This window comes from Ascaphus truei, chromosome 3 (assembly GCF_040206685.1).
Source record: "Ascaphus truei isolate aAscTru1 chromosome 3, aAscTru1.hap1, whole genome shotgun sequence".
Taxonomy (NCBI): Eukaryota; Metazoa; Chordata; class Amphibia; order Anura; family Ascaphidae; genus Ascaphus; species Ascaphus truei.
This window is the reverse complement of record NC_134485.1, coordinates 435,429,333-435,451,385: the sequence shown is the minus strand read 5'-3', so window position 1 is coordinate 435,451,385 and position 22,053 is coordinate 435,429,333. Positions and strand designations below refer to the sequence as shown.

At 50.0% G+C, this 22,053-nt stretch overlaps 2 protein-coding genes across 7 annotated transcripts in view; one reads left to right on the top strand and one right to left on the bottom strand.

Annotated features, from left to right (window-relative positions):
• Positions 1–1,310: 1,310 nt before the first annotated feature.
• On the bottom strand, positions 1,311–3,089 carry LOC142490853 (uncharacterized). Its single transcript, XM_075593272.1, has one exon. It carries the CDS (start codon positions 3,087–3,089, stop codon positions 1,311–1,313), a length of 1,779 nt encoding a protein of 592 aa, XP_075449387.1.
• Positions 3,090–8,437: 5,348 nt separating this feature from the next.
• The window catches only part of LOC142490535 (butyrophilin-like protein 1), a 32,268-nt gene continuing 18,652 nt past the window's right edge, over positions 8,438–22,053 (top strand). The window contains exons 1-3 of one of the 6 annotated variants that reach the window (XM_075592939.1): positions 8,458–8,566; positions 12,669–12,781; positions 21,468–21,578. In XM_075592939.1, the coding sequence (XP_075449054.1) occupies positions 21,545–21,578 (34 nt within the window). In that variant the 5' untranslated portion in view covers positions 8,458–8,566; positions 12,669–12,781; positions 21,468–21,544. Of the gene's footprint in view, positions 8,567–12,668; positions 12,782–21,467; positions 21,579–22,053 lie in introns of all 6 variants that reach the window. The other 5 variants (XM_075592940.1, XM_075592942.1, XM_075592938.1 and 2 more) reach the window with 5 other exon arrangements.

The window sequence follows — 22,053 nt, the reverse complement described above, 5'->3', positions numbered from 1 at the left end:
ATGTTTATATGATACACCTTCTGTCGTTTCCTACCGTCCCCTCGGGCCACTACGTAATTTACATCATTCAGGCGCTGTAGCACCGTGAATGGCCCCTCCCAGGCAGCCTGAAGTTTATTCTGCCGCAGGGGAATGAGTGCCAGCACCTTCTGCCCGATGTCATATACTCTCTCCCTGGCAGTGCGATCGTACCAGTATTTCTGACTGCTTTGGGCATCCTCCAGGTTCTCCTTGACTAACCCCACTAATTTCTGCATCTTATCTCGGAACTTGAGGACGTAATCCACTACAGACGTTTCAGGGGTGTTTAATCTTCCCTCCCACTCTTCCCGGATCAAGTTAAGGGGCCCCCGGACCCTACGTCCGTAGAGTAGCTCAAAGGGAGAGAAGCCAGTGGATGCCTGCGGCACCTCCCTGTACGCAAACAGGAGGTGGGGCAGGAATCGCTCCCAGTCTCTCCCCTGAGACTCCACAAAGGTTTTAAGCATTTGTTTAAGGGTCCCATTAAATCTCTCACACAGGCCATTGGTTTGAGGGTGGTAGGGGCTGGATTTGAGCTGCTCTACCTGTATTTTCTCGCAAAGGCTTTGCATTAGATTGGACATGAATTGCGTGCCCTGATCAGTGAGCATTTCCTTAGGGAATCCTACCCTAGAAAAAATGCCTAGTAAGGCATCGGCAACCTTGTCTGCCCGTATGGAGGTGAGGGCTACGGCTTCAGGGTATCTCGTGGCATAATCCACCACAGTAAGGATATACTTCTTTCCGGAGCTACTGGGGATAGCTAGGGGACCCACAAGGTCTACTGCTATGCGCTCAAAGGGTTCCCCTATGATGGGAAGGGGTACTAGGGGGGCACGACCGGTATCCCCACTTTTCCCCACCTTTTGACATGTATGGCAGGTGCGACAGTAATCCGCCACATCTGTACCCAGGTTCGGCCAGTAAAAGGTATGAGCTAACCGCGCCTTGGTCTTGGTCACCCCTAAGTGTCCTGCTAATGGTATCTCATGCGCTATCCTTAGTAACTGTCCCCGGAATTCCCAAGGCACTATCAACTGCCTGTCAGCTGCCCAGGGTTCCTGTTTGCTATTAGGAACCGTTTCCCGGTACAGCTTCCCTGTATCCCAGTACACCCGCTCCTTGTCAGACTCAGAGGGGGATTTTCCTGCAAGGCCTCTCATTCCTTCTAAGGTTGGGTCTGTCTGCTGGGCTTTTTGAAAGGCCTGACTTCGCCCTACTTCCTCAGCAGTCTGGGTTTGGCCTTGCTCGTCACTTCTTCCCTGAACAGTCTGATCGGTGGTCAGGGGCTACAATAGGAGGTCCCCGGTGCCCCCCCCTTCTGTACAACCCTTGTCACTCATCTCCCCCGGGTCCCTGGTGTATGTCAGTGCCTGGACGTGTGTGGGGGGCTCCTGCACCTGGGCAGCCTGTGGTTGGGTCACAGCAGTCTCATACTGGGAAATCATTTTCCCCAAATCATTTCCTAGTAACACATTGGCAGGAATATCATCAATTATCCCCACCTCCCGCATACCTTTACCCGCACCCCAATCCAGGTAAACTTTTGCTACCGGCAAATCATGGTGGCCCCCACCCGCCACCCCCAAATGCAGAATCCGTCCAGGAATGATTTCCTCGGGTCCCACCACCCCTGGCCGCACCAGGGTAACGGTGGCACCTGAGTCCCTCAGTCCTTGGGTGAGTCTCTGACCCACCGTCACTGGTTGCAGGTGGGCATCTCTGTTCTCCTGTATCCCAGACACCACATAGGCACCTGGGTGCCCTGTTGAGGGGCGATCCCCTTCGGGGGCCGTGGCAGGCTTCTTCCTGTCCGGGCAGTCAATGCTGATGTGCCCCGGCTTTTGACAGGTGAAACAATGGCGGGTATATCCCTGTCCGGGTGGGCGAACCCCCCCACCCCCAGATGAAGCCCCAGCAGGCTTAAAAGGCGGCCGTGAAAGGGTTTCGGGGGATTTACCCCCCTTCCATCCCGGGACCCCCTTGTTAACTGCTGGATTCCGGTTAGCCACATATGAATCTGCAAGCTTGCCAGCCTCTGTGGCTGACTTAGGATCTCGGTCCTTAACCCACTTTCTCACTTCAGGTGGGCAAAGGGTTAAAAATTGCTCATGAACCACGAGATCCAATAACCCCTCAAAGCTTTCAACTTCCAGCCCTCCAACCCACTGCTTGCACAGAGATGTCAGACGCCCCACCAGCTCAGAAAAGCCGCCGGGACCCTCGTGCTGAAGGGCCCTGAACTTCTGCCTGTGGGTTTCAGGGGTGACGTTGAAACGGTGCAGCAATGCAGCTTTGATGGCCTCGTAATCTTGGTCCAGGTGCTCCGGCAAATCTGCGACGACATTCATGGCTCTTTCATTCAGGGTGGGTGTAAGATATGCCGCCCACCGGGCACGTGGCAACTGATGCTGCCTGCAGGTTTTTTCAAACCCCCGCAGGAAAGTGTCCAGATCCCCATCTTTCGCCAGGCTTGGGAAATGCTCCATCCGTGGCCTGGACGGGCTGGAATCTCCGCTGCTGGGGGCTGGCGATTCCCTCTGGAGCTTGGCAAGTTCCAGCTGGTGTCTTAGGTCCGCCGCGTATCTCGCATCCTCCCGTTCTGAAGCATATCTCGCTGCGTCACGTTCTGCAGCTTGTCTTTCTCTTTCTGCGTCTCGTTCTGCAGCATATCTCGCTGCGTCATGTTCTGCGGCTTGCCTTTCTCTTTCTGCTTCGCGCTCTTGGAACTGGAGGATGAGCTGCAACCGCGTTGCGTCATCTGCTGGTCCTAGGTACTTGAGAGTAGTTTGCAAGTACACATCCAAGGCACTGGCAGGCTGAGAACTGCTGGAGTCCTCGGAATATGATAGTCCTGGGTTCCTTGACCCGTGGGCAATTTCCAGGGCTAAGCCACCCTCCGTTCCGCTGCTGCGGTCGTCCTGGCCCAGTATAGCATCTTGCTCAGTATCTTTCTCCAGCAAGATTTGTACGAGCTCTTCTTTATTTTTACCCAGACATTGGAGATCACGCTCCTCACACAGAGCCATCAGTGCCTCTTTTGTCTGGCGTCGGTATAAAGTAGCCATATTCACTACACTTGACTAAAAATAAAAAGATAGCAAAAGAAAAACAAGAGGGGGGGGGGGAACGAAACTGTCTGCTTGTATGTATTATAAAAATAGCACTGAGTAATAGCTTTGGGGTACTGAGCTGTGATCTCTCGCAAGACTCACACAGGTCAGTCACTTTTTAATGTTTCGTTTATCCCACAGGCGTAAACGCAAACCACTAAAAAGCTCTGATATTAACAAAATTACAAATTGTTATCCCACCGCTATGCCACCATTTGTCACGTACGACCCCCTGCTAGCACGCGACCTGTATACGGGACAAGGGTTAATACCGACGCTCGCAAGCGCACCCACTCTTCACCTCCGCAAAGGTCCGTTAAATGGACAGTATCCCCTCTTACAGGATCCAGGATCAATACACAACCCGCAAGCTGCCCCACTCTTCACCCACTCAGGGGTCCCTCAAATGAGTTGTATCTCCCCTCAAGCCGTCCCAATATACCACCGCCACGAACAGCACACAAGTGAGCACGTGACTTTAGATATGCAACCAGGGCTAATACACAAAGGCTTCTCTAGCAACCCCCCTTTCTCCTCTGCAAGGAACCAGCGAGTTAGCATTAACCCCTACCCAATTGCACATCATAACCATCCACTGCCACCACCTGAGGTTATGCAGATATGATAAAAGATCTTAGACTAAAATATCCACCAGGGCCTCAGGTCCCTGTTTATTATAGGAAAAACTATGCACTCTAACACAAAATCAGTTGTATTGTATTGTATTGTATGTCTTTATTTATATAGCGCCATTAGTGTACATAGCGCTTCACAGTAGTAATACATGTGGTAATCAAATAAATAACAGATAATATAAATAACAGATCATGGGAATAAGTGCTTTAGACATAAAAGTAACATTTCGGAAGAGGAGTCCCTGCCCTGAGGAGCTTACATTCTAATTGGTAGGTAGGGAGAACGTAAAGAGACAGTAGGAGGGAGTTCTGGTAAGTGCGTCTGCAGGGGGCCAATCTTTATGTATCCTGTGTTCAGAATATCCACAGTGCTATTCATATGCTTCTTTAAGCAAGTGTGTCTTAAGGTGGGTCTTAAAGGTGGATAGAGAGGGTGCTAGTCGGGTACTGAGGGGAAGGGCATTCCAGAGGTGTGGGGCAGTCAGTGAAAAAGGTTTAAGGCGGGAGAGGGCTTTAGATACAAAGGGGGTAGAAAGTAGACATCCTTGAGCAGAACGCAAGAGTCGGGATGGTGCATAGCGAGAAATTAGGGCTGAGATGTAAGGAGGAGCAGAAGAGTGTAAAGCTTTAAAAGTGAGGAGAAGAATGGAGTGTGAGATGCGGGATTTGATCGGAAGCCAGGAGAGGGATTTCATGAGGGGAGATGCTGAGACAGATCTAGGAAAGAGTAGAGTGATTCTGGCAGCAGCATTTAGGATAGATTGTAGGGGAGACAGGTGAGAGGCAGGAAGGCCAGACAGCAGGAGGTTACAGTAATCAAGACGGGAGAGAATGAGGGCCTGAGTCAGAGTTTTAGCAGTCGAACAACAGAGGAAAGGGCGTATCTTAGTTATATTGCGGAGGAAAAAGCGACAAGTTTTAGAAATGTTTTGAATGTGAGGGGCGAATGTGAGAGAGGAGTCGAGTGTGACCCCTAGGCAGCGTGTTTGGGCTACTGGGTGAATGATTGTAGTTCCAACAGTAATGTGGAAGGAGGTAGTAGGGCCAGGTTTGGGAGGAAGTATGAGGAGCTCTGTTTTAGCCATGTTGAGTTTAAGGCGTCGGAGGGCCATCCAGGATGATATAGCAGAGAGACATTCAGAAACTTTGGTTTGTACAGCAGGTGTAAGGTCGGGTGTTGAAAAGTATATTTGTGTGTCGTCGGCATAGAGGTGATAATTAAACCCAAAAGATGTTATTAGGTCACCTAGAGAGAGTGTGTACAGAGAAAAGAGAAGAGGTCCCAGGACAGAGCCCTGGGGTACCCCCACAGAGAGATCAATAGAGGAGGAGGAGGTGTTAGCAGAAGAGACACTAAAAGTACGATGGGAGAGGTAGGATGAGATCCAGGATAGAGCTTTGTTCCGAATACCTAGAGTATGGAGAATGTGGAGGAGAAGAGGGTGGTCCACGGTGTCAAATGCTGCAGAGAGGTCGAGTAATATGAGCAGAGTGTAATGACCTCTGTCTTTGGCAGCATGGAGGTCGTCAGTTATTTTAGTGAGGGCTGTTTCCGTGGAGTGAGCAGTGCGGAAGCCAGATTGTAGAGGGTCTAGGAGAGAATAGGTGTTGAGAAAATGGAGCAAGCGAGAGAATACAAGACGTTCAAGTAGTTTAGAGGCAAAAGGCAGGAGGGAGACAGGTCGATAGTTAGAAAGACAGGTAGGGTCAAGCTTGCTGTTTTTGAGTAATGGTATGACTGTTGCATGTTTGAAGGAGGATGGAAAGGTTCCAGAGCAGAGGGAGGAGTTAAAAATGTGTGTAAGCGTAGGGATTATAGTAGGAGCTAGAGGTTTTAGGAGATGGGAGGGAATGGGGTCAAGAGGGCAAGTGGTAGAGGGAGAAGAGGAGATCAACAGCGACACATCCTCCTCTGAGACAGTGGAAAAAGACTCAAGGAAGGCAGGAGGAGAGTTAGGAAGAGGTGTAGGATGGGGGGAAGAAACAGAGGGGATGTTCTGCCGTATGGATTCCACCTTTTCCTTAAAATAGTCAGCAAAGTCCTGAGCGGAGATGGAGGAAGGAGAGGCAGCTGAGGGTGGTTTGAGTAGAGTATCAAAGACAGAGAACAGTCGGCGTGGGTTAGACTTGTGCATGTTGATTAGTGCAGAAAAGTAGGCTTGTTTAGCTTGCGAGAGGGCAGAGTTGAAACAGGATAGCATAAATTTGTAGTGAAGGAAGTCTGCGAGAGTGTGAGACTTCCTCCATAGGCGTTCAGAGGAACGAGTGGAGGAACGCAGCATGCGCGTGTGGGAATTTAGCCAGGGTCTAGGGTTAGAAGGGCGAGGGCGGCAGAGAGAAAGCGGGGCATGTAGATCAAGAGACGAGGACAAGACAGAGTTGTACTTTCTGACCAGGTTGTCAGGGTCTGTAGCAGAGCTGAGAGAGGAGAGGGAGGAGTGTAAAGTGGACTCAAAGTCAGGTAAGTGAATAGAGCGCAGGTTTCTGCAGAACCGGGGTGTAGATGGAGGTGGAGAAGGGGAGAAGCGAGATAAAGAGAATGAGATGAGATGATGGTCAGAGAGAGGAAAAGGGGAAATGGAAAAATCAGAGAGAGAGAAGTTTTTAGTGAAAACCAGGTCTAAGTAGTGGCCATCCTTGTGGGTGCTGGCTGCAGTCCACTGTTGAAGGCCAAAAGAAGAGGTAAGAGAAAGAAAGCGGGAAGCCCAAGAGAGAGAGGGGTCATCAATGTGGCAATTGAAGTCCCCAAGGAGAAGAACAGGGGAGTCTGAGGAGAGAAAGAAAGAGAGCCAGGATTCAAAGTGAGAGAGAAAGGCAGAAGGGGGATGAGTAGAGGTAGGTGGGCGATAGATGACCGCCACATGAACAGGGAGAGGAGAGAAGATCTGGACAGTGTGAGCCTCAAAGGAGGGAAAAGCAAGAGAGGGGGGAATAGGAAGGGTTCGGTAACGGCAGAGAGAGGAGAGCAGGAGCCCCACGCCTCCACCCCTGCCATCAGGGCGCGGAGTGTGGGAGAAGGAAAGGCCACCATAGGAGAGGGCAGCTTCCAGAGCAGAGTCAGACTGAGTGAGCCAGGTCTCAGTTATAGCAAATAGGAGCAGAGAGTGAGAGAGGAAGAAGTCATGTACAGAGAGGAACTTGTTAGAGAGGGAGCGAGCATTCCAAAGGGCACAGGAGAAAGGGAGAGAGGAGGGAGGGTGGCAGGGGATGGGTATGAGGTTGGAGGGGTTGACACCAGAAGGAGTAGAAGTTGCATGTGGGAGGCGAGGACGAGAGCAAGTTGAAATAAGACAGGGACCAGGATTGGGAGAGATATCCCCAGAAGCAAGGAGGAGAAGCATGGATAGAAAGAGGATGTGTGAGGATGATTTGTAGGGGTGTTTTCTAGTGCAGGGGATATAGCTGTGTGGTGTCAGAGGACGCAGGTAAGAAAGGAGTTCATGTGAACAGAGAAGAAGTGAAGGAGGGAGAGATGGAGATATATGAATAGAGTTTGAGACATACTGAGGCTGGTAAAAAGAAGTGCATAATTTGAGAAGAAGTGAAGTCACAGCAAATATAAATGGTATAGGCGGCATCACAGCCGTAATGATGCAGTCTGGTATTGATGATATCCTCCTTTCCAGCGTAGTTCAAATGCAGGAATAAGGGCCAGATGGGGTGTCCACTTCTTCCTCACTTCTTTTGAACTTCAGTTGTTCAATAGTCATGCCACTTATAATGGGCTACTTGGATATGGGCTGCAAGCAGACTAGCTGTTCTGACTGGGTTTATATAGGCCTAAAGTCACCTGACAATGTTGTTCTGTCTGCTTAATTAGCACATCTGAGGCACATTCAAACAAATGGTTTTCTACACAGGGTGTTCCCTGCCTAGGTGGCAACACTTAATTTGATTAGGGGTAGACAGAAAACAGCATTCAGAGATGGATTTGTAGTAACATGTGCCTGAATTTAGCAAGTTATTCTCTCCAGCGTGCACAAAGTTCATTCAGAGCCCAAAGCATTACTTATTAAATGGTTTAATATATATAAAAATACAGTGCTTGAATTACAGAAAAGGTATTACAAAATAAACATACAATTACAATATAAGGCAGAGCAGCTTCTTAAAATAAAAGGGGTAAAACAGAAAATCCTATACAGTACGTTACCACATGCTATGGATTTTTCCCAGAGAGGCACTGGTTCAGAAGATGAGGTCTGCTATGCTTTCCAAGCATGCCCCTGGCCAGATCTGACTTGTAACAATCTCCCCCAGACTTAGATACAATACTTTAAGGCACCGGCATCAGCCCACCCCTTTCTACAGAATACTTTGAAGCTGCTCTTCTTTGATTAAAACAATTGACACCTTGAGTGGGCTATCCAGGATGGACCCCCGCCCCAAGTAAGTTCCTTTGAAATTCAGAGCAGACAGAAAACAGTCCTGACCAGTTTCAAACCCAGCATTTGGTATTTTGTTAAACAAGTGTAGCTCATTAACCCCTCAAGCACCAAAGGGAATTAAACGACCTAGTAGCTCATGATATTATCATGACACGGTGTTCAACATAATGCTGCATTTATCTGATGAGAACCTTTAGTCGGTCTTTTATATTGTAAGCGCCTGGGAACAGGGACCCAATTCCCCAGTCTTCTGTATAAGGTTGCAGGCTGTGTGTATCATGTTCCACCGCTCCCCCTCCCTGCAGAGATGCAGCACTTTGTACATGACGTGTCCTACTTTCCCTTCCAGCGATCTGCGGATATATAACAAGACGCCAGGCCCCTGCAGAGGAACACGGCCTGTATCACGGTAAGGACTTGACAAGGAAAGTGGGCGTTACCTTTACCCTCCTGCCCCTCTTACAGTATGTGTCTGTGTCCTTTGTCACCCCGGGGCAGGGAAACCAGAAAAGCATTGTCACGCCCCGCTCGTGCCATGCAGATTCATAGAGCCAGCCAGACACACACAGGCCACTTTAACCCATTCTCTGCCAGAGGGCTTAAGGATGCAGGGTGTCTGTCCCTATCCAGTAGCAATCACAGCTGCTCGTGTTTTTGTGGTGGGCAATCAGTCCTCCCGGATTTAACCCTTGTAGTTACGCAGTCTGCTGGGAGAGACAGATATCGCAGGACTGTTTGTTGTGTGCTAGTTCCTAGTCTTGCATGGCCATAACATTAGCCCTCCTCACACTCACTCGCCTCCCCCTGCCCCTCCTCACACTCACTCGCCTCCCCCTGCCCCTCCTTACACTCACTCGCCTCCCCCCACCCCTCCTCACACTCACTCACCTCCCCCCGCCCCTCCTCACACTCACTCGCCTCCCCCAACCCCTACCCACACTCCTTGCTTTCCCCCTGCCCTTCCTCACACTCATTTCCCTCCCCCCACCCTTCCTCACACTCATTTCCCTCCCCCCACCCTTCCTCACACTCATTACCCTCCCCCCACCCCTCCTCACACTCATTACGCTCCCCCGCCCCTCCTCACACTCATTACCCACCCCTCCTCACACTCATTACCCTCCCCCGCCCCTCCTCACACTCATTACCCCCCTCCTCACACTGATTACCCTCCCCCTCCTCACACTCATTACCCTCCCCCTCCTCACACTCATTACCCTCCCCTCCTCACACTCATTACCCTCCCTCCTCCCCTCCTCACACTCATTACCCTCTCCCTTCCCCTCCTCACACTCATTACCCACCCCTCGTCACACTCATTACCCTCCCCCCGCCCCTCCTCACACTCATTACCCTCCCCCCGGTCCTCCTCACACTCATTACCCTCCCCCGGCCCTCCTCACACTCATTACCCTCCCCTCCTCACACTCATTACCCTCCCTCCTCGCCTCCTCACACTCATTACCCTCTCCCCTCCCCTCCTCACACTCATTACCCGACCCTCCTCACACTCATTACCCTCCCCCCGCCCCTCCTCACACTCATTACCCTCACCCCGCCCCTCCTCACACTCATTACCATCTCCCCGCCCCTCCTCACACTCATTACCCTCCCCCCGGCCCTCCTCACACTCATTACCCTCCCCCCGACCCTCCTCACACTCATTACCCTACCCCGCCCCTCTTCACACTCATTACCCTCCCCTCCTCACACTCATTACCCTCCCCTCCTCAGGCCTCGTTCAGGGTGCCAAAGGCAGGAGTTGGAGGGCGGCAGTCTGCTGGGCGATGTGTGTTCATCCCCAGCAGACTTTTTCAGGAGTTGATGAGGGGGCGGGGCTACAGACGTGAGGTTAGGTATCGATTTGCAGTCTTGAAATCATTCTCAAGAATGATTTCATTGGCTGCCGAGGTCCCAGTGACGCTGCTGCAGCTTCAAAAAACGACTTGGGTTGTTTATTGAAACTGTAGCCAGCGTCAACTCCGGGCTTCGGAGACAGGGCAGCTGCTACCCTGACAACCAGTATTCAATTTGAATACTTTGTGTCCCACGGCAGCTCGCACGGCAGCACGCCCTCCCTCCGAAGCCTGCACCCTGAACGAGGCCTCACACTCATTACCCTCCCCCCGGCCCTCCTCACACTCATTACCCTCCCCCCGCCCCTCCTCAACCAGAAAAAGAAAAAGTGCTGGGAAAAGCGCTTAAATATAATGCATAATATATGTGTATACAGTACTCAATGTGATAAAAAATTAAATTAATCTAAAGAGTACGAAGAAGCTGACGTGTGTGTGTGAGGTGGGCAGCCTGATAACGCCGACTGAACAAAGTCAGGAAAAACACTGGCAAGACCTACGCTCCTTGTGAGACAGTCCTGTTCATCCGGATCAACCTTGTAACTTCGTGGAAGGGATCCAATATATATGGAATAAAGCACAAAGATATTACATAGTGTATACTGCTGTAAACATAGGACAAGCTAACATATAGCACTAATGAAATACACTGACTGACAAAACAGCAAACAAACAACACGTAACATACAAACACAAGGCTGTAAACACAATTTAAGCTAATGTATTAAAATATAAAATGGACACAAAATATCCATAAAAAGAAGAAGGTGGTTCTCTGTTGAAGGCGATCTGGTTAAACCAGAATCCTACTTACAACAGGACCGGTTAAAGCTCGCATGTGTGTCCAAATCTTTAGCAAGGCAGCTGCTCTTCTCACTCACAGCAGATAAACTCCTGCAGCTCCCGCTGTGGCCATGCAGCTGTGTGTGTGCTCTGTGAAGGCACACCCTGGGGTGGGGGGAGAGGGGCTGCTCCTGGGTGCTGGCACACCCTGCAGGGGGGGGGGGGAGGGGAGGGTGCTGGCACACCCTGCAGGGGGGGAGGGGAGGGGACTGCTCCTGGGTGCTGGATACACAAGGCTTCAGCTGCTGTACAAACACTTCCTCTGGTAGCCGTGACCTCTGACCCTACATGTTTCGTGAAAAGTCACTTCTTCAGGGATACCCCCACTCCTCCTCACACTCATTACCCCCCCCACCCCTCCTCATACTCATTACCCCCCCCACCCCTCCTCACACTCATTACCCCCCCACCTCACACATTACACCCCCACCCCTCCTCACACTCATTACCCCCCCACCCCTCCTCACACTCATTACCTCCCCCCACCCCTCCTCACACTCATTACCCCCACCCTCATTACCCGCACCCCCCCACAGATTACCCATCCTTGTCCACACATTACCCCCCATGCCCCATACATTACCCCCCTTCTCACACTCATTACTCCCCTGCCCTCCTCACTCATTACCCCCGCCCCCATACTCATTACTCCCTCTCCCCTCCTCGCGCTCAATTACCCCTCCCCATCCCTGTGATGGTGAAGAGTTAGCCAGGCTCACTCATAAAAGTCAAGCCCGTTTGGTTACCTCTGGTCCATGTTTTGGGGGTCAGGAGTGTCAGCTCTTGGATCCAACTGTTGTAAAAGCATTACCTGTAATTATGCGACAATAAAGAATGTTTGTGTTTTTACCTGTCCAGGGATGCCAGCGAGCACCGATTGCCGTGGTATGAGTTTTGGGGGGAGTGTTGTCAGATTGTGTCTATCTAGTCAGGGCCCAGAGTTGCTGGTCCCCCTAAAAATGTACCCAGGTATCAGGTCGGATGCCTGGTTGCAGGTAGACACATTGTCTCGGTAATATCTACCCTTGAAAACACTTTGCGCGACTCACCACTAGGGGTCCCTGCTTCAGCAGAGCCCAGAAAGGTAAATGGGGCATAATGATGTGAGGTGTCCCTGAAACAGTTAAAAGGTCCCCAGGTTAATGGGAATGCCCAGGTAACCCAGAACCTGTATAGGGGTTCTGAGGTGCTCCAACCATGCTTCAGCACAGACCAGAAAGGTAAATGGGGCATAGGGATGTGAGGTGTCCCTGAAACAGTCAAGGGGTCCGTAGGTTAATGAGGATACCCAGTAAATTCCCGGGTCACCCAGAACCGGTATAGGGGTTCTGGGGGTACTCCAATCATCTATAAGGTTGTGAGAGGACTTGCAATAGTCCAGTCCTAAGTTTATTGTATAGAGTTGGGGAATATGGCTAGTAAGAAATAACATGCACATTCATATTCTATTTCCCATAACCAAAAGACATACAGTAGGATATTTTTAAAGTGTATATTTTATGGAACAGTGTGTTTTAAAACATATCTGTTTGTGCACAGAAATGAACTGGGAGTTTCAGAACCAATGCTCTGACTGGCCACTGGGCTACCAAGTGGTGCCAGGAGGTCTGGCAAGACATCTGGAGATGGAAGCCCAAGAAGATGACCAAAGGTGCCATTTGGATAGGAGGGAAGGATTCAAGTATCAACATCCTGAGATCAATGAACACACTTTGCATTTCCATTGATCCCGCGAGACTGGATAGGTGTATATATATATATATACTCTTGAAAACCATATTAGTGATTTTGTTTCCGCATTTCTCTCCTCAGATGGAGACACTCCTTGTTGTGAGCCTGCTGATGTGCCTGAGTGCTGCCACAGCTGGTAAATGATCATTTAATAGCGCACAGGGGGCCCGTAACAGAATATATGCCGTATCAAGGTAATAGCACTCCCCAGAAACGCCGTCATGTGACTAGATATGTGCGAAACTGTCCGAAATGTAAATAAATTCAAAATAACTTTTATTTATATAGCGCTTTTCTCTCAATGGGACTGAAAGCTTCAACGTTACATAAAGGAAAAAAAAGAAGCAAACATTACGGGTTATAAATGCGCCCAAACACACGGAAAGTGTGAGGATCCGCTGTGCACCTCAGCCTCAGCACGTACCTCGCTTGCCTCGGTCCGTGGTCGGGACCCCTGCTCCGCCCGTGGTCGGGACCCCTGCTCCGCCCACGGTGCATGGCGCCTCCTCTCCTGGGACCGCTCGTCGTGCCGGGCGCGCACGTCGCGCGCATCTTGATGCCTCTGCCTCCAGTCCCACCTCCTTACTCCCACCTCCGTACTCGTGCACGCAGCGCGCGATCGACGAGCGCAGGAACCGCCTCGTCACACATCACCGGAGCTTCTTCCCACACCTGTCTCTCACACAGAAGCGGCCAACATTGCTGACGCACTTCCACATCAACTCCTGCGTCATTGGTTGCTCTCTCAGCTGCCCCACTGGCAAATTGGCTGAGCATAACCCTATGTTGCGTAGTGTTCACTGCTTCCTTGCTTCCGCAGTACGGTCCTGTTCTTCTGTTCACAGCTCTCTGTTCCTGACCCGGCTTTGTATTGGACTCTTTTCTTCTCAACTCCTGACCCCAGCTACCAACGACGACCCGTACCTCTCCAACCCCGACCTCGGCAACGTACCACGACTACTCTTACCTCTCCAATCCAGACCATGGCTGATAGTACCTGCAACGTTCCACTACTCTCCAACCCCGACCTGGCTACCTCGACTAATCTACATTCTAGACGCGCCCACAGGGCTGTGGGTGGTGTTTATATCAATCTCCACCACTCCTTGTTTGTGGTGAGCACTCCGTTACACTATGCTCAGCCCCACAAACATGGAGCCCGCTGAGCTGGGGCGAGTCTTGAGCATGCATGCCAGCATGCTTGCAAATATTGAGAGATACCTAGAACAAAACTACCAACGCATGAACCTGTTACAGCAAAACCTCTCGGCTCTTACTGACCGGGCGCAGACCTCTTCTCCTGGCCCTGCCCCTTCAGCCCCCCCTGTTACAACCTCAACCGCTTTGCCCATGACTTTCCCATCTGAACCCCGACTTCCGACCCCTAATCGCTATGGTTTTAAATCAAGCCTTCTCGTTTTCCCTCTCAAAGATCCAAAGTGGCGTACATAATTTCTCTATTCACCGACAATGTCTGGCCTGGGCTTCCCCTTTGGCCCGGGAACAAAGATCAGACCTCACACAGGATATCGGACAGTTCGCCCGGGAATTCCGTAGCGTCTTCGACACATCTGGTCTCAAGGTAACTGCGACTTCCTCTCCTTTTCAGCTTTCCCAGGGGAATCGACCTGTCGCTAGATATGACCTTGAGTTTCGCACTATCGCCACTGAGACCGCTTGAAATGAGGCGTTGTCGCCCGCCTTCTGGCAAGGACTTTCGGAGACCCTAAAAGATGAACTTGCAGCACACGAGCGCCCTACCGATCTCAAGGAGCTTGTCACCATATGTATTCGCGTGAATCAATGCTTGTAAGAAAGATCCCGTCATTGCCAACTTACTCCGAGGTACCTTTCTGTTCTAGCTAATACATCTGAATCTCTTCAGCCTAATCTCCCCAAAGCCATGCAGCTAGGAGGCAATAAATTGTCTTCCTCCGAGAAACAACGCTGACGCAACACGGATCTTTGCTTGTGCTGTGGCAATTCTGGTCATCAGGTACTTAATTGTCCCCACATGTCGGGAAACGCCAGCTCCCAATGAGGTCCATGGGAATCACATTGGGAACACTCTGCACTTCCCCTATCACAAAATAAATCTTTCCTACCAGGATCTTAATCCCTGTTTCCCTCACCGGTGAGAACTTTTTTTTACCACGGCTCTCACATTTGTGGATTCTGGCTAGGGAGGCAACTTCATAGACCAGAGCTTCGCTGCAAGAAACAACATCCCTCTCATCCGCAAGAGGTATCCTGTAGGCTTAGGTGCTATTGATGGCCGTCCTCTACAGCCAACCATCATTTCTCTACAGACTACTCTCTTTTCTTTATGTATAGGTGAGTATCATATGGAACAAATCCATCTAGATGTTATTCACACTCCATTGGTCGAAGTGATCCTCGGCCTTCCATGGCTTCAACGTCACAATCCCCGAATCGATTGGACCGGTAAGGAACAGATCCTGTGGAGTACTTCTTGTTCGGAGTACTGTGCGGTGCCTGTCAAAAGAATATGCAGCCTACTGCTGCACCAGCCTTTATTCTAAAACTTGCCTTGGAAAATCTGGGGCAATCACCAACATGACTCACGTACATGCTGGGTACATGCTGCACATTTCAGTGACATTTCTGCAGAAAAATTAATGGCCCATCAGATTAACACAGCAGGGGTCCCTGGCAGTCCCATTCAGTTTTAGAATAATCGTCGGCGCACCTATACACTGGCGACACACTTTATTCGAGCTCGGCTAGTCCCACGAATTCGGGTATACCCGGGTGTATTGAGGTTTGTGACTGTTTTCTGCCCGAGTGCATTGCGTTATTTTCCAGGCAGGGATTGAAGCATTTTATTCCCGCTGGCTGCAATGCTGCACAGTATATATATATATATACTGCATTACAATTCATGAATTTATGCCATCTGGTAGACACGCGAAGCATTGCAGCCTATTAAATCCTAATCATTATCATTTAACAGATCAGCCGCCCGTCAGCCAGGCATGAACCATGGCTGGGAAGGCAAACACAACGGGGCTTGTCAGAGGTGAGGAGCGGCGCATTCCAGGTATCTGCCAGGTACATACTGGGTATTTGCTCGAATAAAGTGTGTCGCAGCAGTAGCTGTTCCTGGGCTTCTCTGTTGTTTGTTGTATACATATGCCACGCTCAATAGCTCTCTTTTTTGACACTTATATACATATATATTTTGTGGGGGCTCAGGGGTTCCAAAAAAGAGCTTGCTGGGGTTTTGTGTGTTTTGTTAACTTATTCTTAGCTGTCTCAGCTGTTGGGGGTTGGTGGCTCCTCCTTCCCAGGGTTTAAGCCCCTCCCCATTCCCCGAGTGAGTAGGTCCTTTCATTCTACTGGATATAGATCCAATGTTGGTCTTTCTCCCTCTTAATAGAGGTAAATGAGAATTTTAATCCTAATAGAGATACTGTATATTAGTATTTTATCTGGTAGTGTTAGGACTTGCGAACAGGGTCTGCCTTGTCGTGGCTCTCAGGCTTACAATGCTTTGGCAAAGGGTTAAACTAAATGACCCTTTTTCAGGAGAATATATAAGCATTTTACTGTGTATTTTTTTTTCAACTTGAATTTTATTGACAATACGTGGTGTTTTAGTCAGGACATGGGACAACCTGTGTTTACATACGAGTTGGACACGTGAATGCACATTGAGGACAAACAGAGTATAGAGAACAGAAATAAAACACACATGAAATTCTGTAATTATTCGATGCCTCCATGATTACAGATCGCCCGCTGTGTGTCCCTGCATGTCCGGGTCCTCTTCCTGATGGGCCTCCTTCCCCCTCTAGACCTCAGAATCTTCTGGTCTGTCATCTCGTGGTTCTTCCTGGGGGTCTCTGTGTTTCTCTGCCCCTTCCGTCTGCATCCGCTGCCATCTTGGAGGTACCCGGAGGTACCCGGAGGTACCCGCACTCCTTCCGGTTCTTCTTGCGAGATGTGCCGACTCCTCCCCCCATACGTCACCCGGCTCCTCCTAGATCTCATTGTGGAGTGGGAGCTGATCCAAGATGGCCACCATTTTCAGAGGAGCGCTGCTGGGGCCATGAGGTAGCATGGGGCAGCATTTTGATAGGTCACAACGGGTCCCGAACCAAGCTCACAACCTTAGAGCAACAACAGGAACAGGTAAGATAAAGAATGTTCTGTACATAGAGTCACATTTTTACTTTGAGCTATGGGGCTGTCTGTTTTTATCAGCTTTCCTGGCTTCTTTCCATGCCGGATCAGGGGCCAGTCTCCCTGTGGATGCCTCCTCCAGGATCTTGCCATGGAGCCTCAATTTGGAGAGAAAGCTCTCGCCCTCCTCCAGCCGTCTCAGTGTGTTGGACCCTCCGTTTTGGGTCACCAGCAGGACAAACGGATACAGCCATCTGTATCGGATTCCCTCATCCCGTAGCACCTTAGTAATGGGGGCTGTCTCCTTTTGAGTAGGGTGGTGGGTGATATGTCCTGGAACACTTGTACCTTATGACCCTCGAATTCCACGTCGCTCCGGGTCATTTGGCAGAAAGCCTCTTTCTCTTTAAAAAAGTGGAATCGCGCTATAAAATCACGGGGTGGGGGGGTCTCCTTGTTGCCGCCATGACCTCAGAGCCCTATGACATCGGTTCAAGTGTATATCCTGCTCCGGTCGGTCTGGCATTAGATGTTGCAGCCATCTTCCCATAAAGTCCTCCGGGTCAGTCTCAGCCTCCGGCACCCCCCTGATCCGCACATTATTTCGGCGGTCCCGTTTGTCGGCATCCTCCTGCCTGTCCGTGAGATCCCTGACAGTGTCTTTTACCTGTGCCAGCTGCTTGTCAGTCCTATGTAAGGCTTTAATGGTGGAGTCCAGTTTTTTTCCAGGGCGTCTGTTCTCTCCCCTATCCCACTGGTATCAGCCCTTAGTGCAGCTAGTTCTGACTGGAAGCACCGCTTTATGGCTCGACAGAATTCCCGCATGTCCCGAAAATCATCACTTGATTTTCCCTGCCGCTGTCATCTCTCTCATCTCCCTCCTCCGACTCAGTACCACTTCACGCTGGTCCCTCATGGCTTTTGGCGCGCGCCGAGTCCCCGTTTGCGAAGTAATCGGTTAGGACCGTGGAGGTCCTCTTTGATCGTGTCGCCCTCGACATCTCTGCACTATTTGGCTGGTACGGGTGTATTTTTGGTGTTCGATGGGCACTTTAATGCTTTATTTATTAAATTAGACGCCGGCTATGAACGTAGGTGTCAACTCACACGTCCATGCAGTCAGCCGTCGCGCATGCGCCTTTACTGTGTATTTTTGTCTTATTGGATGTAGCATTGGGCTTCTCTGTCATTTGTTGTATACATATGCCACGCTCAATAGCTCTCCTTTTTGACACTTATATATTTTGTGGGGGCTCAGGGGTTCCCAAAAAGGGCTTGCTGGGTTTCTGTGTGTTTGAATCTTAGAAGAGCAACTTCTAGACAGAAGATTCAGGCAGATCGTCACTGTCGCAGCATCCAAGAATTCAGCCCGGGAGACAGGGTGGGGTTGTCATCCAAAAATATCCGCCTCAAGGTACCAACGCTGAAATTGGCGCCCAGGTTTCTTGGTCCATAATCCGTAATAGAGAAGATCAGTCCAGTGGCATATCGCTTGAGTCTTCCCTCATCTATGAAGATTCCCTCGGTTTTTCACGTCTCACTGCTTAAACCTGTTATTCAGAACCCTCACTCTTCCGATTCTTCCTCCCTTCCAGCTCCTCTCCTCGTACAGGGCCAACAGGAGTACGACGTGCAGTCCATCGTGGACTCCAGGTTTTCCAGAGTATCTATTCAGTTCCTGGTGCACTGGAAGGGTTTTGGACCTGTGAAGTGAACCTGGATTCCTCACCACCGTCTCCATGCCCCCAGACTCGTACGGCGCATCCACCTGAAATTTCCTCTCAAGCCTTCCTGGAGAAGCCTTGAGGTTGCTCCTGAAGGTGGGGGATGGGGGGGTACTGTGAGAATCTGTGGTGCATATCGGCACATACCTCGCTTGCCTCGGCCCATAGTCTGGACCAACGCTCCACCCACGGTTCATGGCGCCTCCTCTCCTGGGGCCACTCGGCGTGCCCAGCACGCGCGCCTCGCGAGCATCTTGATGCCTCTGCCTCTGGTCCCACCTCCTGACTCTGCCCACGCAGTGGCGTTATCTCTGCACGGCGCGCAATCGGAGCTCCTCCCCACACCTGTCTCTCACACCGGAGCGACCAATTGCAGCCACCATTGCTGACGTGCCTCCACATCACCTCCTGCCTCATTGGTTGCTCTCCTATTTATGCTCAGCTGCCCCACTGGCAAATTGTCTGAGCATAACCCTATGTTGCTTAGTGTTCACTGCTTCCTTGCCACCGCAGTGCTGTCGTGTTCTTCTGTTCCTAGCTCTCTGGTCCTGACCCGGCTTTGTATTGGACTCCGCTCTTCTCAACTCCTGACCCCGGCTACCAACGACGATCCGTACATCTCCAACTCCGACCTCGGCAACGTACCACGACTACGCTTACCTTTCCAATCCAGACCACGGCTAAAAGTACCTGCAACTTTCCGCACCTCTCCAACCCCGACCTCGGCAAATATCACAACTACTCTTACCTTTCCAATCCAGACCACGGCTAATAGTACCTGCAATGATCCTCTACTCTCCAACCCCGACCTCGGCAAGTATCGCGACCACTCTTACCACTCCAATCCCGACCCGGCTACCTCGACTAATCTACACTCCAGATTCGGTTGTGGCGTTTCAGTCAATCCCCACCACGCCTTGTTTGTGGTGAGCACTCCATTACCGAAAGATACAATACCGGAGAATAATGGCGCTGTTTACATTTCCCGCAGGCCTTTAAGAAGCCGCGATGTAATCCATTGTCGATTCCTATTGGCCCTCGTGACCGGGACATTTAAACTTCACAGAGATACGGACACACCCTACAGAGGTAAATATCTCTGGAAGCAAGGGGTCCTTAAATGAACACAGTTCCGCTCCGGAGACCCCCTGCTTCAATCCTGTAATTAAAAATGTAAACCACAATGCAGCCTGTTCTGCTTCTTTAATTAATACCCATATGTGGAGTACTAATAGTTTCGGGGGTCAGCATCCTTTGTCAGGTGCAGAGTTAATAATTAGTACTTGCAGCTTACTGCCGAACCCTTGTGTTGTGTGTACATCACGTTATCTGCCGCAATGCTTTATGCTGAATTGCATTGGATAACTTTTGCTTGGTGCGGGCGGCAGAGAATTCCTTCTCGGAACCACTACTTTGTGCAGCTGAGGTCCATACATTTCCCACCTAAGACTACAATGATTATTACGTTTGCGTCACTATGTAGTGTAACAATTTCCTGCTAACAGTCTGCATCCAAAGTGCAAACCTTCACTAACAAGACTGATGTGTCATCCCCTATCCCAGCGGTGTGCAAAGTGGGGAGACCCGCTGCGGGGGGGCGGGGTTTATAGAGGCCCGCACGCACGCTTCCCGAATTCATTTAAATTAATGCCGGGGGAGCTGCATGGCCTCTGTAAACTTACCTTGTTTCAGACGCTCTTGGTCATGCGTCGCCATGGCAATGTGGCGTCAAATGACGCAGCGGGGTCATGTGACGTCTGGATGTCTGAAGCCAGGTAAGCAGGGGGGGGGTTGCGAGGAGAGGGGGGCAGACAGCAGGGGGGCACAGGGGAAATTTTTTTGCGCTCCCCTGCCTAGTCCTGGGGTGTGCAAATTCTGGGGGCACGAGATTTGTCAGGGGGGGTGAGGGATTACAGAGGTCCCGCACTCACCCCAAAGCATTTAAATTAAATGTCGGGGGAGGTGCGAGGCCTCTAACTCACTTAACTTGGCTTCCAGTGACGTCACATGAGCCCGCGGCATCTTTTGACGTCGGAGCCAAGGTAAGGGGGGGAGACAAGTTTGCGCACCCCTGCCCTAAAGCTAGAACACAGATCAGGGTAGGCCAAGTTCAGTCCCAGAGCGTCACCAACAGGTTTATTCAATATGTTTCTCCTTGTTAGGGCAAATAAAAATATCACTTGTGAGCCCATTCACATGTCTCAGACACGTCTGTAACACGTCTGTAACCTGCCTTCCCCATTATCGAAAACTTAGACCCATTTATATGAAAGGAGCTTAGATATTCTCTACTAACCCGAACACAGGTTTGCAGCATATTGAAGGTGGACCAGTGGTACGAGATGGGGAAATGTACGTGATTCCCAGTCTGATAATGGAAACAGTTAGTACATGTATTCTTCACATCATTCCCCGGCCCTCATATAAACATCGGGTCTCAGAAATGTGTCAAACGTGTTACAATATTATAAAAAAAGGCTTATACACAAATTACATCTGAAATAGGAAATTGAGATCTTCTTGTTTTCTCTTCTGGGATGTACATTACCATACAAACCATAAAGGTCTACATTATAATAACTAGTGAAACGCTGTATTTTATACCTAGTTGTGGAGATGAATGATTAAACCTAATAGGATAAAGCAGGCCTGCAAAACTTGTAAAGTGAGAAGGGCCGAATTGCTCCAAGGAAAACAGATTTTGGGCCCCATGGGTAAAATCATCATCATCATCATCATCATCATCATCATCATCATCATCATCATCATCATCATCATCATCATCATCATCGTCATCATATCTCCCCCAGCACCCCTCATATCATCATTCTCATATCTCCCCCAGCACCCTTCATCATCCTCATATATCACCCCCAGCACCCCTCATATCATCATTCTCATATCTCCCCCAGCACCCTTCATCATCATATATCACCCCAGCACATCTCATCATCATTCTCATATATCTCCCCCAGCACCCCTCATATAATCATTCTCATATCTCCCCCAGCTCAGAAATCAGACAGAAATGTAAATAGAAGATAGAAAACCTGATTGACAGGAGAGCACAGCTCCAAGCGCGGAAAAATGGGGGATCCAGGCGGAGGTGCTGATAAAACAGGCGAGTGTTTATTAATCAACGATGTGAAATCCGGTGGACATCACATGAAAGAATCCCTCTAAATATGCACTCTACCTTTGTAAGTGACATGTATCAGTTGCAGAATAGCTGCAAAGTGAATTACTTAGAACATATCATAACAACAAGGGAGTAACTGGATCGCGAGAGACCCCATAAGTATAAAATAAAAATAATAACATTTTATTAACATCTAATAGGGGGCAAAACATATATAACATACAAGTGACTATATGTGATGTGAATAAAATCCCCTCCAAGCGCAGAAAAACAGGGGATCCAGACGGAGGTGCTGATAAAACAGGCTAGTGTTTATTAGCAGGAAGGAATCACATGCAACATCATGGTCGCAAAAAAGATAGTCCACCTACGCGTTCCACGCTCTGGGCGAGACTGACCTCAATGATAGGTGTGCTATTTGTGTGCTCTAAACAGGCGCCGGACACACCCCCCACAA

What these genes read in the sequence shown, in the direction of transcription:
- LOC142490853 (XM_075593272.1), bottom strand. Translation starts at nt 3,089, where the DNA reads ATGGCTACTTTATACCGACGCCAGACAAAAGAGGCACTGATGGCTCTG.